Source organism: Ceratotherium simum, chromosome 3 (assembly GCF_057802395.1).
Source record: "Ceratotherium simum simum isolate JZ-2026a chromosome 3, ASM5780239v1, whole genome shotgun sequence".
Classification (NCBI taxonomy): Eukaryota; Metazoa; Chordata; class Mammalia; order Perissodactyla; family Rhinocerotidae; genus Ceratotherium; species Ceratotherium simum.
Window position 1 is genome coordinate 46257475 of NC_141902.1, and position 14503 is coordinate 46271977.

Here is a 14503-nt window from a genome sequence, read left to right on the forward strand (position 1 = left end):
TGAGTTCCATGAGGATCTGGACCATGCTGGAGCTGAGATCTGAGGGATAAACCTAAGTTAATTAGTCAAAAAAGCTATGTAGATAAGGGTGATTATTCCAGGCAGAAAGAAGAATACGAGTTATGCTACTCTGGTAGGGGCAACGTTAAAGAAAATATAGAATGGCCTGTGTGACAGATAAGAGGTCAAAATGGTAAGAGATGAGACTTAAAAAGAAAGCAAGAAAGATGTTACTACTGGAGGAAACTAGATAAGGGCACACAGGATCTCTCTGTATTATTTCTTACACTGCATGTGAATCAATAATTATCTCAAAATCAAAAGTTAAAAAAAAAAAGGAAACAACAGCCAAACTGGGCAGGGCTTATGGTTTCACTAAGTACACTGATCTCTAGGAGTAATGCAAAATCATTAAAAGATTTTTTAAAAAGGGGAAGCAACATATTCAGATTTGCATTGTGAAATAATTTCTCTAGCTATAATATAGATTGAAGATAGGCCAGAGTGACTGTGAGTAAACAGATGACTAGACTGCTGCAGGTGTCAGATGACGATGTACTGGTTAGAGTGATGGCAGTAAAGATGAAAAGAAATTCACAGATCTAAGCTAACAAGTTTGTATTTTTCATTCTGCATCTCAAATAGTCCTAGCAAGTAGCATTTAAAAATTAAAGCATTTCAAGAGAAAACTAATAAAATACGGTTTTCCTAACTTTATCCCATCAAATATTTCTTGAAAAGTTAATGTTCTCAGGAATGGTTGATTTGGAGTATGAGGCAAAGAAACCATGAAATAACATTCTCTGGTTAAAGTTAAATTATGTTAACAATACATTTTTATGATTTTAAGAAAAAATATCAATAAACCCATGAGTATTACCAGATGCCTCTCAACTTACCATTTTTCCAATCATCATTACATAAGGTCCTGCCTGTTGATTTACAGCCAGAAAATCTAGCAAACGCACATACCAAAATATTATGTTAAGACAATAAATTAATCTTCCAGCCACAAAAACATGATTATCATATGCATTCTCAAAGTTCCATTTTGCTCCAAATCTTAGTCCAAATCCAATGAAGAAAGAAATTATGGCAATTGTATCACTGATATTGAAGTAATCACTAAACCACACTTTAATCTTTTGGCTTATTTTTCCAGCTTCAGACATAAAGATCTAAAGGTTTAAAAAAAAAAAAAAAAGGTTTAATCAATTTCTTCCTAGTAAAACATATACCAGCATTCAATTATAATATCACAGTAGCATTTCACAGTAGAATTTTACGTATCTTTTATTTCAAAATATTTTTGATTATATTGTCATTTGATGATGCATTTGATCACTAAAACAATTCAATAAGATATTAGAGACAAGTACTTCTTATCCTCATAAGATGTATCTATATAAAACCCACAAATAAATGACCTGCTCGACCACAGTCATCCAACTAAGAAGATAAAAATTTTGGATTAGAACACAGTTCTCTAGACTTGGAACGTGCGATACTGTTGACAAGTTGTTTTATTTTTCATTGAAACAACACTACGATATCCTGGTAGGATGTTCCAAAGGTGCGTTATCTGCAGAAAGTAAACAACTCAACAGTTTAAGTAGCTGTAGTTACCTCTTCTCTTGAATATAAATATTAAAAAAAAATTTTTTGCAGGGAATGGTAATATATTTACAACTTCAAAATCACAGTGTATCATAAAGTAAATACCGAAAAGTCTCCCTCCCACTCTTCTCCCTTAGGCAATTAATTTCCCTTCCCACCAGAGGCAACCACTTTTATTACCATCTAATGAATCCCTGCAGAAATGTTTCATGAATACACATTTAAAAAAATCCTTTGCAGAGAGTGACATCAGCATCGTGGTGGAGGGAGCTCTTCCCTTAGACTCTCCCCACTAAGATACCAAGAAAAGGACATTCATAAACCAGCAGAGGGCATTCACACAACACAAAAGACGTCTGAGAGACCCACACAGCCGTATGTCTGAAGGTGGCACCAGTGGACTCCCTGGAGGAAGTGGAAGGAGGTAAGGGGATCTCCTTTTCCTCCCCCAACAGCAGGGCGTGGGACTGCACATGGCTCTGAGAGGAGGAGGGTAGGACCGGCCCTCCGCGGGAACATCTTTGCTCTCCAAGTTTCTTCACAGCCAGTGGGAAAACCCCACACAGAGATGGCTAAGCGATTGCAGGGTGTCTTCATCAAGCCAGCACCCCAGGAGAGCAGACAGCGAGGGCAGAGGAAGAACTCCCCTGGAATTGCGCAGGCAAAAGAAAGTGCCCCCCTCCCCACACAGCGCTCCAGCTCGGCCAGTCGGCCAGAGCGTGTGCACGTACGACAGAAAAGCAGCAGCTGTGAGTGAGTGAGCCGGGATTGCAGCAGGCTTAGAATACACAGCTCTTGACCCCCACCCAGTGGTGGCAGGTGGAAGCTGCGACCAGATACTATCACTATGCAGAGGCACAAATCCACACCATCAAACAGTATGAAAAAATATATTAATACTCCAGACCAGAGGGAAAATGACAAGCACCCAGAAACCAATCCTGAAGGCACAGAAATTTATAATCTAAATGACAGAGAATTCAAAATAGCTATCATAAAAAAACTCAACAAGTTATAAGAAAATACAGACAGTTCAATGAACTCAAGAACAAAATTAATGAACACAGGAATTCTTCACAAAAGTGATTGAAACTATAAAGCAAAACCAATCAGAAATGTTGGAGCGGGCCAGCCCGGTAGCATAATGGTTAAGCGCACGCACTCTGCTGCGGTGGACCAGGGTTTGCAGGTTCAGATCCTGGGAGTGCACTGATGCACCACTTGTCAAGCCATGCTGCGGTGGTATCCCATATAAAGTAGAGGAAGATGGGCACGGATGTTAGCCCAGGGCCAATCTTCCTCAGCAAAAAGAGGAGGATTGGGAACAGATATTAGCTCAGGACTACTATTCCTCACACACACACAAAAAATGTTGGAGATCAAAAACACAATGGATGAGATAAAGAAAAATCTGGACTTCCTGAATAACAGAGCTGATATTATGAAGCAAAGAATCAGCAGTCTGGATGACAGAAGTATAGAAATGCTTCAGATGGAGGAGGAGAGAGAACTAAGTCTAAAAAGAAATGAAGAAATTCTCTGCAAAATATCTGACTCCATTAGGAAATGTAACATAATGATTATAGGTATTCCAGAGAGAGAAGAGAAGGTGAATGGAGCAGAAAGCTTGTTCAAAGAAATAATAGCTGAAAACTTCCCAAAACTGGGGAAGGAGCTTGGAAATATAAGTGAAAGAAGGCAATAGAACTCCTAAGTATATCAATGTAAAAAGACCTTCTCTCCAAGGCATATAGTAGTAAAGCTGGCAAAAGTCAATGACAAAGAAAAAATATTAAGGGCAGCAAGGTAGAAAGTAACTTACAAAGGAACTCCTATAAGGCTTTCAGCAGATTTCACAGCAGAAACCTTACAGGCTAGGAGAGAGTGGAACGATATATTCAAAATTCTGAAAGACAAAAACTGACAGCCAAGAATACTCCATTCAGTGAAAATATCCTTCAGATATGATGGAGAAATAAAAACTTTCCCAGATAAACAAAAGCTAAGGGCGTTCATTGCCACAAGAACCCCCTCTACAAGAAATGCTCAAGAAGGCCCTTGTACCTGAAAAAAAAAGAAAGGGGTTACAAAGCCTTGAGAAAGGAAACAAATAGGTAGACAAAATCAGAAAACTGCAGCTCTCTCTCAGAACAGGTTAGCAAACACTTAATTATAACATTAAAGACAAAGGGAAGGAAAACATAAAAAATAAATAGAATCTCATCATTTTAACCACAAACTCACAAAACAAGATGGAATAAGTTGTGACAATAACTTAGAAGGGGAAGAGGAGAGGGATGGAATCAGCTTAGTCTAAGAAAATAAGAGGCTATCAGAAAATGGACTATCTCATCTACAAAATTTTTTATACAAACCTCATTGTAACCACTAAACAAATAAGCAGAACAGAGACACAAATGATAAATAAAAAGAAAACTAAGAAAACCATCATAGAGAACTACCAAACTGAATTGGTAGTCCAAAACACATGGGACGAGAAACAAAAGAAATGCAGAAGAACCGGAAAACGAGTGATAAAATGGCAGGATTAAGCCCTCACACATCAATAATCACTCTAAATGTAAATGGGTTGAATTTTCTAATCAAAAGACATAGAGTAGCAGGACAGATTAACAAACAAGACCCAACAACATGCTGCCTCCAAGAAACACATCTCAACTCTAAAGACAAACACAGGCTCAGAGTGAAGGGATGGAAGACGATACTCCAAACTAATGGCAAACAAAAGAAAGTAGGTGTTGCCATACTTACATCAGACAAAGTAGACTTCAAGATAAAACAGGCAATAAGAGACAAAGAGGAGCAGTATATAAGGATAAAAGGGACACTCCACCAAGAAGACATAACACTAATAACATATATGCACCCAACACTGGAGTACCAGAATACATAAAGCAACTATTAACAGACCTAAAAGGAGATATTAACAACACAATAACAGTAGGGGACCTCAAAACTGCACTTACATCAATAGATAGATCATTTAGACAGAAAGTCAACAAGGAAACAGTGGACTTAAACGAAAAACGAGACCAGAGGACTTAATAGATATATATAGAATACTCCATCCAAAAACAGCAGAATACACATTCTCAAGTGCACATGGAACATTCTCAAGGATAGACCATATGCTGGGAAACAAGACAAGCCTCAATAAATTTAAGAAGATTGAAATCATATCAAGCATATCAATTTTCTGACCATAATTCTATGAAACTAGAAATCAACTACAAGAAAAAAGCTGGGAAAGTGACAAATATGTGGAGACTAAACAACATGCTACTGAACAACCAAGGGATCACCGAAGAAATTAAAAGAGAAATAAAAAAATATCTGGAGACAAATGAAAATGAAAATACACCACACCGACTCATATGGGATGCAGCAAAAGTGGTCCAAAGAGGGAAATCCACAGCAATACAGGCCCACCATAACAAACAGGAAAAATATCAAATAAGCAATCTTAAACTAACCTACCAGAATTAGAAAAAGAAGAACAAACAAAGCCCAAAGTCAGCAGAAGGAGGGAAATAATAAAAATTAGAGTAGAAATAAATGAAATTGACACACAACAAAACAGTAGAAAGGATCAGTGAAACAAAGAGCTGGTTCTTTGAGAAGATAAACAAAATTGACAAACTCTTAGCCAGACTCACTAAGAAAAAAAGAGAGAAGGCTCAAATAAATAAAATTAGAAATGAAAGAGTTGAGAAACTACAATGGATACCACAGAAATACGAAGGATTATAAGAGAATACTATGAAAAACTATATGCCAACAAATTGGACAATCTACAAGAAATGGATAAATTCTTAGACTCATACAACCTCCCAAAACTGAATCAAGAACAAATAGAGAATGTAAATATACCAATGACAGGTAAAGAGATTGAAACAGTAATCAAAAATGTCCCAAAAAACAAAAGTCCAAGACCAGACAGCTTCCCTGGTGACTTATACCAAACACTCAAAGAAGACTTAATACCTACTCTTCTCAAACTTTTACAAAAAATTGAAGAGGAGGGGAAGCTTCCTAACTCAGAAGCAAAGTACCTCAACATAATAAAGGCCATATATGAGAAACCCACAGCCAACATCATACTCAACTGGGGAAAACTGAAAGCCATCCCTCTGAGAAGAGGAACAAGACAAGGGTGTCCACTCTTGCCACTCTTATTCAACACAGTACTGGAGGTTTTGGCCAGAGCAATTAGGGAAGAAAAAGAAATAAAAGGAATTCAAATAGGCAACGAAGAAGTGAAACTCTTGCTGTTTGCAGACGACATGATTTTATATATGGAAAGTCCTTAAGAATCCATCAGAAAACGATTAGAAATAATCAACAACTACAGCAAAGTTGCAGGGTACAAAATCAACTTACAAAAATCAGTTGCATTTCTACATTCTAATAACAAACTAACAGAAAGAGAACTCAAGAATACAATGCCATTTACAATCTCAACAAAAAGAATAAAATATCTAGGAATAAATTTAACCAAGGAGGTGAAAGACCTATCCAATGAAAACTATAAGACATTATTGAAAGAAATCGATGATGACATAGAGTAGAAAGATATTCCACGCACAAGGAATGGAAGAACAAATATAGTTAAAATGTCCATACTACCTAAAGCAATCTACAGATTCAATGCAATCCCTCCCTATCAGAATCTCAATGACATTCTTCATGGAAATAGAACAAAGAATCCCAAAATTCATATGGAGCAACAAAAGACCCTGAATAGCTAAAGCAATACTGAGAAAAAAGAACAAAGCTGGGGGCATCACAATTCCTGACTTCAAAATACACTACAAAGCTATAGTAATCAAAACAGTATGGTACTGGCACAAAAAAGACATACAGATCAATGGAACAGAATTGAAAGCTCAGAAATAAAACCACACATCTACAGACAGCTAATCTTGGACAAAGGAGCCAAGAACATAATGGAGAAAGGAAAGTCTCTTCAATAAATGTTGTTGGGAAAACTGGACAGCCACATGCAAAAGAATAAAAGTAGACCATTATCTTTTGCCATACACAAAAACTAACTCAAAATGGATCAAAGACTTGAAGGTAAGACCTGAAACCATAAAACTCCTAGAAGAAAATATAGGCAGGCAGTACACTCTTTGATATCGGTCTTAGAAGGATCTTTTCTTTTTTTTTTTTTTTTTTTAAATTTTTTTTTTAATTTATTTATTTTTCCCCTAAAGCCCCAAGCAATAGTTGTAAGTCATAGTTGCACATTCTTCTAGTTGTTGTATGTGGGACGCGGCCTCAGCATGGCCGGAGAAGCAGTGCGTCTGTGTGCGCCCGGGATCCGAACCCGGGCAGCCTGCATCGCAGCGCACGCACTTAACCGCTAAGCCACGGGGCCGGCCCTAGAAGGATCTTTTCAAATACCATGTCTGCTTGGACAATGGAAACAAAAGAGAAAATAAACAAGTGCAACTACATCAGACTAAAGAGCTTCTGCAAGGCAAAGGCAACCGGAACAAAACGAAAAGACAACCCACTAACTGGGAGAAAATAGTTACAAATCATATATCTGACAAGGGGTTAATCACACAATTCAACAACAAAAAAACAAACAACCCAATCAAAAAATGGGCAGAGGATATGAACAGACATGTTTCCAAAGAAAATACACAGATGGCTAATAGGCACATGAAAAGATGTTCAACATCACTAATCATCAGGGAAATGCAAATCAAAACTACACTAAGATATCACCTTACACCCATTAGAATGGCTATAATCACCAACACAAAAAATAACAAATGTTGGAGAGGATGTGGTAAAAACAGAACCCTCATACACTGCTGGTGGGAATGCAAACTGGTGCAGCCACTATGGAAAATAGTACGGAGATTTCTCAAAAAATTAAAAACAGAAATACCATATGACCCAGCTATCCCCCTACTGGGTATTACCCAAAGAACTTGAAATCAACAATTCAAAGAGACTTATGCACCCCTATGTTCATTGCAGTATTATTCACTATAGCCAAGAAGTGGAAGCAACCCACTGCCCATCGACTGATGACTGGATAAAGAAGATGTGGTGTATATATACAATGGAATACTACTCAGCCGTAAAAAAAAAAAAAAAAGACAAAATTGTCCCCTTCACAACAACATGGATGGACCTTGCAGGTATGACGTTAAGCAAAATAAGCCAGACAGAGAAAGATAAACACCGTATGCTTTCACACATATGTGGAAAATAAACTAACATACGGACAAAGAGAACAGTTTAGCGGTTACCAGAGGGGAAGGGGGTTAGGGAGTGGGCACAAGGGGTGAAAGGGCACATTTATATGGTAACTGACAAATAATAATGTACAACTGAAATTTCACTGTTATAAACCATCATGACCTCAATAGAAAAAATTTTTTTGCAACTTGCTTTTATAATTTAACAACTTAGTTTCTTCAAACATGTTGGTAAAGCAACAGATTTCATAAACATACAGACTATATGGGCCGGCCCCGTGGCTTAGCGGTTAAGTGCGCACGCTCCGCTACTGGCAGCCCAGGTTCGGATCCCGGGCTCGCACTGACACACTGCTTCTCTGGCCATGCTGAGGCCGTGTCCCACATACAGCAACTAGCAGGATGTGCAACTATGACATACAACTATCTACTGGGGCTTTGGGGGGAAAAAAAAGGAGGAGGATTGGCAATAGATGTTAGCTCAGAGCCGGTCTTCCTCAGCAAAAAGAGGAGGATTAGCACGATGTTAGCTCAGGGCTGATCTCCCTCACAGAAAACAAACAAACAAACAAAAAAAACATACAGACTATGGCACTCAGGAATTTAAAATGCATAATAAGCTATTTAATAAGATAAATTCCTCTGATACCTAAGTGGGAAGGAAGTATAATCCCTTCTATTTATTTTAGCAATGTCATATATTCTCTAAATGTAAAGCAGAGACATGAAACAATTCAAAAGTGTTTAAGTATGCTATAAAACAACATTTATGTAGCTACTAGTTTAAACAGAAAGTATAAAAATGTATTTAAAGAAAAAAACCATTTTTCTCAAAATCAGGATGTTAGAAAATTTACAATTTAAATTGAAAACTCTGATAGGCACAGGGATCTAAATCTAAATGACAAGTGAATAGGCTTATTAGTGGGCAGTACAATACAAGAACAAAATAAGAACCTATTTATATTTACCTACCTGATTGGCTATGTATATTTAATACTTTTTGAAGAGTAGCAGAAAGGATAAATATGAATGTTGAGGAAATAAAACAAAACAGATCTAGGCTATGTTTCTGAGACAAATCATTGTCTCTGTAATTATGACAAAATTAACAAAACACTGATCTCTATTCTTTTGCCATGATTGTTAGAACAGCTAAAATAAACATGTTCTACACTTGTATAATGTCATCTCCTACTGAAATTACGAACAGCACATACACATACTCACATACATACCCAAAACAAAACAAAACACCTTTCATATACACAGTAAGTTACTGATAGGAAACAGCAAAGACATACCTCACGGACTTTCTCAATAGCATAGGTAAAAATATAAGCAATAACAATCCATTCTTGAACTGAAGGTAATCGTTCCATTTGCACAAGAACCACAAACGTGTAAAGCATCAGAAATCCTAAGTATGCCAACTAATAAAAAAGAAAATACAAGATATGAATAAAATTGATTACAAAATAAAAATTATGAAAATTTACAAGCATACACAAAAAAAGAGATTAAATGAGTCCTTGTGAACCATCTCCCAGCTTCAACATTAAAACAGTTTTAGAAGTAACTCTTCTTCAGTGCAGATATTGCATTTATCAATCAAAATATAAATAGTCCTCAGGGTATAAATGTGTTGTTCTAGAACCCTGTTGACTTTCTGGTACTTCCCACAGGAAGAACTTTATAATATCAGATTTATGTTCTCAGCATAGTCCACATAATTCCGCTTCACTTATATTATACCTAAAGTATCAAAATATATTAAATTTACTTTAGAATTTCACCACCATCATCATCAAGAAACACATACTACCTGCCCCCTCCCTCCCTCAACCAAAGAGTATTCCTAGGAAAGAGAAGTGGTCCTTTCCTAGCTCCCAGTCACTGAGGTTGAATCCCAAGAAAGGAAACAAATATGAAAAGCATTTTCCCTAGGTAAGGGAATATCCCACTTTTGATACTCTTAACAAAAAAGATTATGGGGGGCGGGGGGGAGGTATGGTATGGTCTAGGTATAATAACATCCTGAAGAGTCATTTCATTTCAGAGGAAAACCCAGACTTGTTGACCCCAGAACAACTGTGGCTAAGAATCCTCTCATCGCTCTCCTTGCCTCTACCAGCCTTAAAACAAGCCACAACCTTGATTTAAGCTATAGCAGGGTAGGGAAATAAACTGCAATAAGGAAAAGAGAACTTCCTGCAGCCACCTACGTTGCCCATTTTTAAACAGTCATTCACATGAATGCAAATTTAAGAAACCTACATTATTTCTATTAGTGGGGACAAAATTTGGGGATTATATTAGTAATTGAGATTTGCAATTTCAACATCTGAACAAGATGGAGCAAGCAAATTTTCATATGAGAAGGAAATGTAATGAATTAGTCTCAGGTTAATAGGCATGTGTGTGGGTGAGAAAAGAATGGTTGAAGGAACAAATTCTCAAATGTTCATCTTAGCACAAAGCAATTTGTATACTTCGGCAATTCAAAAAAAGCCTGTTGATGAAAATGAAAAACAACAAAATAAAACACTTAGTTTTTCTGGGAAGGGGAGTAAAAACTCATTCACTCAGCTCCTGGTTAAAAGTAGGGGCTAATTTCATGTGTTTCTTCAAGTGAGTTCATCCATCTATGGAAATATATGCTCTTTAATCTGGTAGTTAAATCTGTTCTTCCATAAAGCAAGAGAAAAGACAATTATGTGGCAGATCATCAAATACGTACTATAATAAAATTAAAGAAATAAGCTATTATACCACTGATATGAATGATCTAGATTACTATTCACCATCAATTAACACTGCAAAAAGGTTTATTTCCAAAATACATATTATCTGCAAAATCCTAAAGCACAAGGAAATTATAATTGTGTATCAAAGTTTCTTTTGGTTAATCTTTACCGATATTTTTAGATTAGTATGTGTTACCCACGTACAAAGGCATATGGTTACCATATATTTGTTTAGTAAATTTCTAGTTCCAATTAGAACTAAGATTTATTATGTTTATCATTCTATATGATGGCAATTTGGATGAAACTAAGCCAAACTTATTGCTCCTTTAAATGGAAAATGGCTTTTCAGCGATCTAAGTTATAGCAAAATTAACATGGACTCTAGACCAAGGGTGTCCTAAAGCCTATCTTTTAAAAACATTATGCTCACACAATTTAAAAACATACCGTGTTAAACCAGAATTTTACAATTGGTGCATGATAAAAGGCATAAAACTTTCGCGTGATTGGAAGCTTTTTTGATTTTATTTGTATCTCCATTTCATTCTTTCCTTCATTACTGTCCAGTATTCTTATTTCTTTAAACACCTCCTAAAATAAAAATAACATTTATTGTACATTTATTCACAAAAAATTTATATTTACTTTAAAATTTATTTCCTCCTTACCATGGGAATCTCTTCTGTTATGTTTTGAAAGTTGTTTTCGCTGTCTTCCATTGTCATCTGATGGGCATCTTGAGATTGTGGAATATGGGACATTTCAGCTTTAGTTTTATATTCTAGCATTAATATGGCAGGTGGAACTAAAATGCTTAATATGACCTAAAAATTTTAGAAACACATATAAGTTTACATTTTAAAATTAATGACCTTCAAGAATATAATAAAAGCAATAAGAAGGGGTTAAATATCCTGATTGTTAGCCATTTTGCCCCTGGTAGTGTAGGGAAAAAAACAAAAACTTCATTTTTTACTTACATATTATATTTAAAGAGGCCCAGGTTGAATTGTTTTAAGGAGTAACATTTGATTATTATTATATGAGGGTATAGAAAAGATTAAATAATTATTATAGACTTGTCTTTAAAAAAAATCAGATTACAATTTGTTCAGAAAATACATTTTTGTTTAAACAAAATTCAAGCTTTACGAAGTTGCTATGTGCTTTATTTTATCCTAAATATCTCTCTGCAAGGGTTCCACGTCATAACATTACTCAGCTTGTGCCTCTATAAACAAAAAGGATTATTTCTAAAATCTTATGTATTACCTACAAAATCCTAAAGCACAAAGAAATTATAATTGTGCATCAGGGTTTCTATTGGTTAATCTTTCATCATAGTTTTTAGTAGATGATTAGTATTTGTTATCCACTTACAATGGTCAATGGTTAAACTACTTGCCTGATTTGTGCCTTCTAAATTTCTGTACCTTATTTAAGATAAAAGATAATAAAAAGGAAAAGTTTTAAGTAATATCTCTCGCAATGACAAAACTGAAAGTACCAGCCTACATTTTACGAAATCCTTAACCATAAAAACCGGGAATATCCAATATACTTCAAGTAAATTAAATGTAACAGATTATTAAGTTAGTAGATAGATACTGAATTTTAGAATTTGGGAATCATCTTTTCTTAAAGTAGCAACTTTCCTCATGGCTGCTCAGGGCTGTAAACACCAATACTTCTGTTTGTTGCCCTCATGCTTCTGGCTCAGATAGGGGCAACAATCATTACACACCCCTGAAAAGGATTGAGAGTGAAGAATAGGAGGAAAAAAAGGCCATTTCATGCCTCTTGGGATAAAATGTCAAGTCCACCACCTCCACCATCATCATAAATCAAGGCATTTTACTATACATCTAGGCCAATTTTCTGTTCTTTTTACCTAATCACGCACTTCATGTAAAATTATTTCTAAGATATACCTTGTACCAGGAATTCTTCCTCATATTCAGCCTTCCCATCCACATATCGGATAACAACATTTGTGTACAGGTGTGGGCTACAAAAGGTCTAAGTCTTGAAGAAACTGCTAACTTAAGGCAGGTGGAATTACTCCAGTTTTTCAGTTCATAAGTGAGCAATTTCATAGCCATAGTTTCATCTTGTCTGAAGGACTGTTCTAGTAATTCAACTGCCAGTTGACCAAAATCACTATCAAAAGATAAAAGCCAAAACATATTTAGATTACCAAACTGCAGTTTTAAACCGCTAGTCTTAAATTCATTCATAACATATCCCAGTTTTTAATATTTCCACACACACAGTTAGGGAACTGTGAGGCATTACAATCATAGCAGCTCTGTGTTTTCAGATATTTACTATTACGTGAAAATCACAAAATATTAAAATATATCACATTAAGAACAGGACTGACTAAATAAACAACTTAATTAATTAATTAAAAAAAAAAAAACAAGAACAAGACTGAAAAGGTGACTTCAGATCACTTCCCCCTGGTTCTGGAAATAAACTTATACTCTTCCAGGAAACCCAAACTGACAATGTTCAGACACTCTGTTCAAAAAGTCTCTATACAGTATTTAAAACGTAGAAAAGAGTTGGTATCCAGTAGAGAGGATGAATAATGTGAATAGGGACTAACCTAATCATAAAAAACATCTGAATTTTAAATCCTCAGTAAGTGATCATAGGATCTCTGCTTGAGTTAGTTTCAGTAACGACTCTTACTCTCTTCCAAAGACAGCCCATTTTAGGGGAGAGGTGTCCTATTCTCTATCATAAAGCTTCCTACAAACTACCTTTCCAGTTGAACATTCTATTACTCCCTTAAATAAACTGTAAACTTCTGTGAACTGTTTTATTCCTCTATATATGTAGTTCCACCATCTGAAATGCCCTTCTAGTTGAATTCAATTCATTTCCTTAGAACACAGCTCAAACCTCACTTTCTTCCTTTTCTTACCATGTCAGAAGGAACTTTTCCAAATCTAATTGCTACTACATGCAATTATCAAACTGACTTCTGGCATTTCTTCTTTCTTGCTGAAATATTTAACCCTGAATTGCAAACAATACAATAATCTCTTTTTTACATGCATAGGCAGCAAAATTTCTTTCTGAATTTTTAAAAATACCTAATATATTTTTAAAATGGGTTTCTCTTAATTATACCAATAAAATTATCCATCTATACCCCACTTAGTGCATGGCACTATAACCTCCACTTAAATACAATCTATTTTGTATTTTTAAAATGTTTCAAATGATAAAATATAACTTACTTGGAATACTGTTTCAATTCTTCTGAAGTATCATCTACGAGGTCACTCTGCTTTGCTTCATACGCCATTGAACGATAGATCTTACAGGCAACTAATGCTTTAGCCATCGACTCTTCACCATGCTGCCATAAAAAACGAGCCATGACCTGCCTCTTCATAAGGCAAGCCCAAATTAACAGTTCATTAAGTGGATAAGGAAAGCGCTTTGTTTCTGGATCATCAATATCTACAATTTCATCTTTGGTTCTTTTCTTCTTTCCTTCTTCCACAGTTGTATCAATCTTCAAGGGAAAATAAATGTTATAAGGCTCATTATAATAAAGCCAAATGACATTCATGTGAGAATTTTTATAAAATCTCGCTTTATGCTATTCTTTAACTTCATTTAACTGCACAAATCAAAATAGTATAAATTTTATGTACTTGATATTTATCATTGCTCAAAATTCATTTTATAGAAACAGCATTTCCAAGAACATGTCTTTGTAACAAAGTTTTCCAAGATTAAAGGGCCTAAATATTTCAACTGATATCTGATAACACACAATTTTAATGAAACAAAAGTTTTGAGAGCCAGTGCTGATGGCCTAGTGGTTAAAGTTTGGTGCGCTCTGCTTCAGCAGCCCAGGTTCGGTTCCCAGGTGCA

The 14503-nt window shown here is 35.6% G+C and overlaps 1 protein-coding gene across 1 annotated transcript in view; it reads right to left on the reverse strand.

The window, feature by feature from the left end:
* The window catches only part of TRPM7 (transient receptor potential cation channel subfamily M member 7), a 94362-nt gene that overhangs the window by 45567 nt on the left and 34292 nt on the right, over positions 1 to 14503 (reverse strand). The window contains exons 13-18 of the mRNA XM_014780713.2: positions 13858 to 14138; positions 12538 to 12766; positions 11275 to 11430; positions 11054 to 11197; positions 9161 to 9289; positions 900 to 1178 (exon numbers count right to left, since the gene is read on the reverse strand). Of these exons, the coding sequence (XP_014636199.2) occupies positions 900 to 1178; positions 9161 to 9289; positions 11054 to 11197; positions 11275 to 11430; positions 12538 to 12766; positions 13858 to 14138 (1218 nt within the window). The remainder of the gene's footprint in view (positions 1 to 899; positions 1179 to 9160; positions 9290 to 11053; positions 11198 to 11274; positions 11431 to 12537; positions 12767 to 13857; positions 14139 to 14503) is intronic.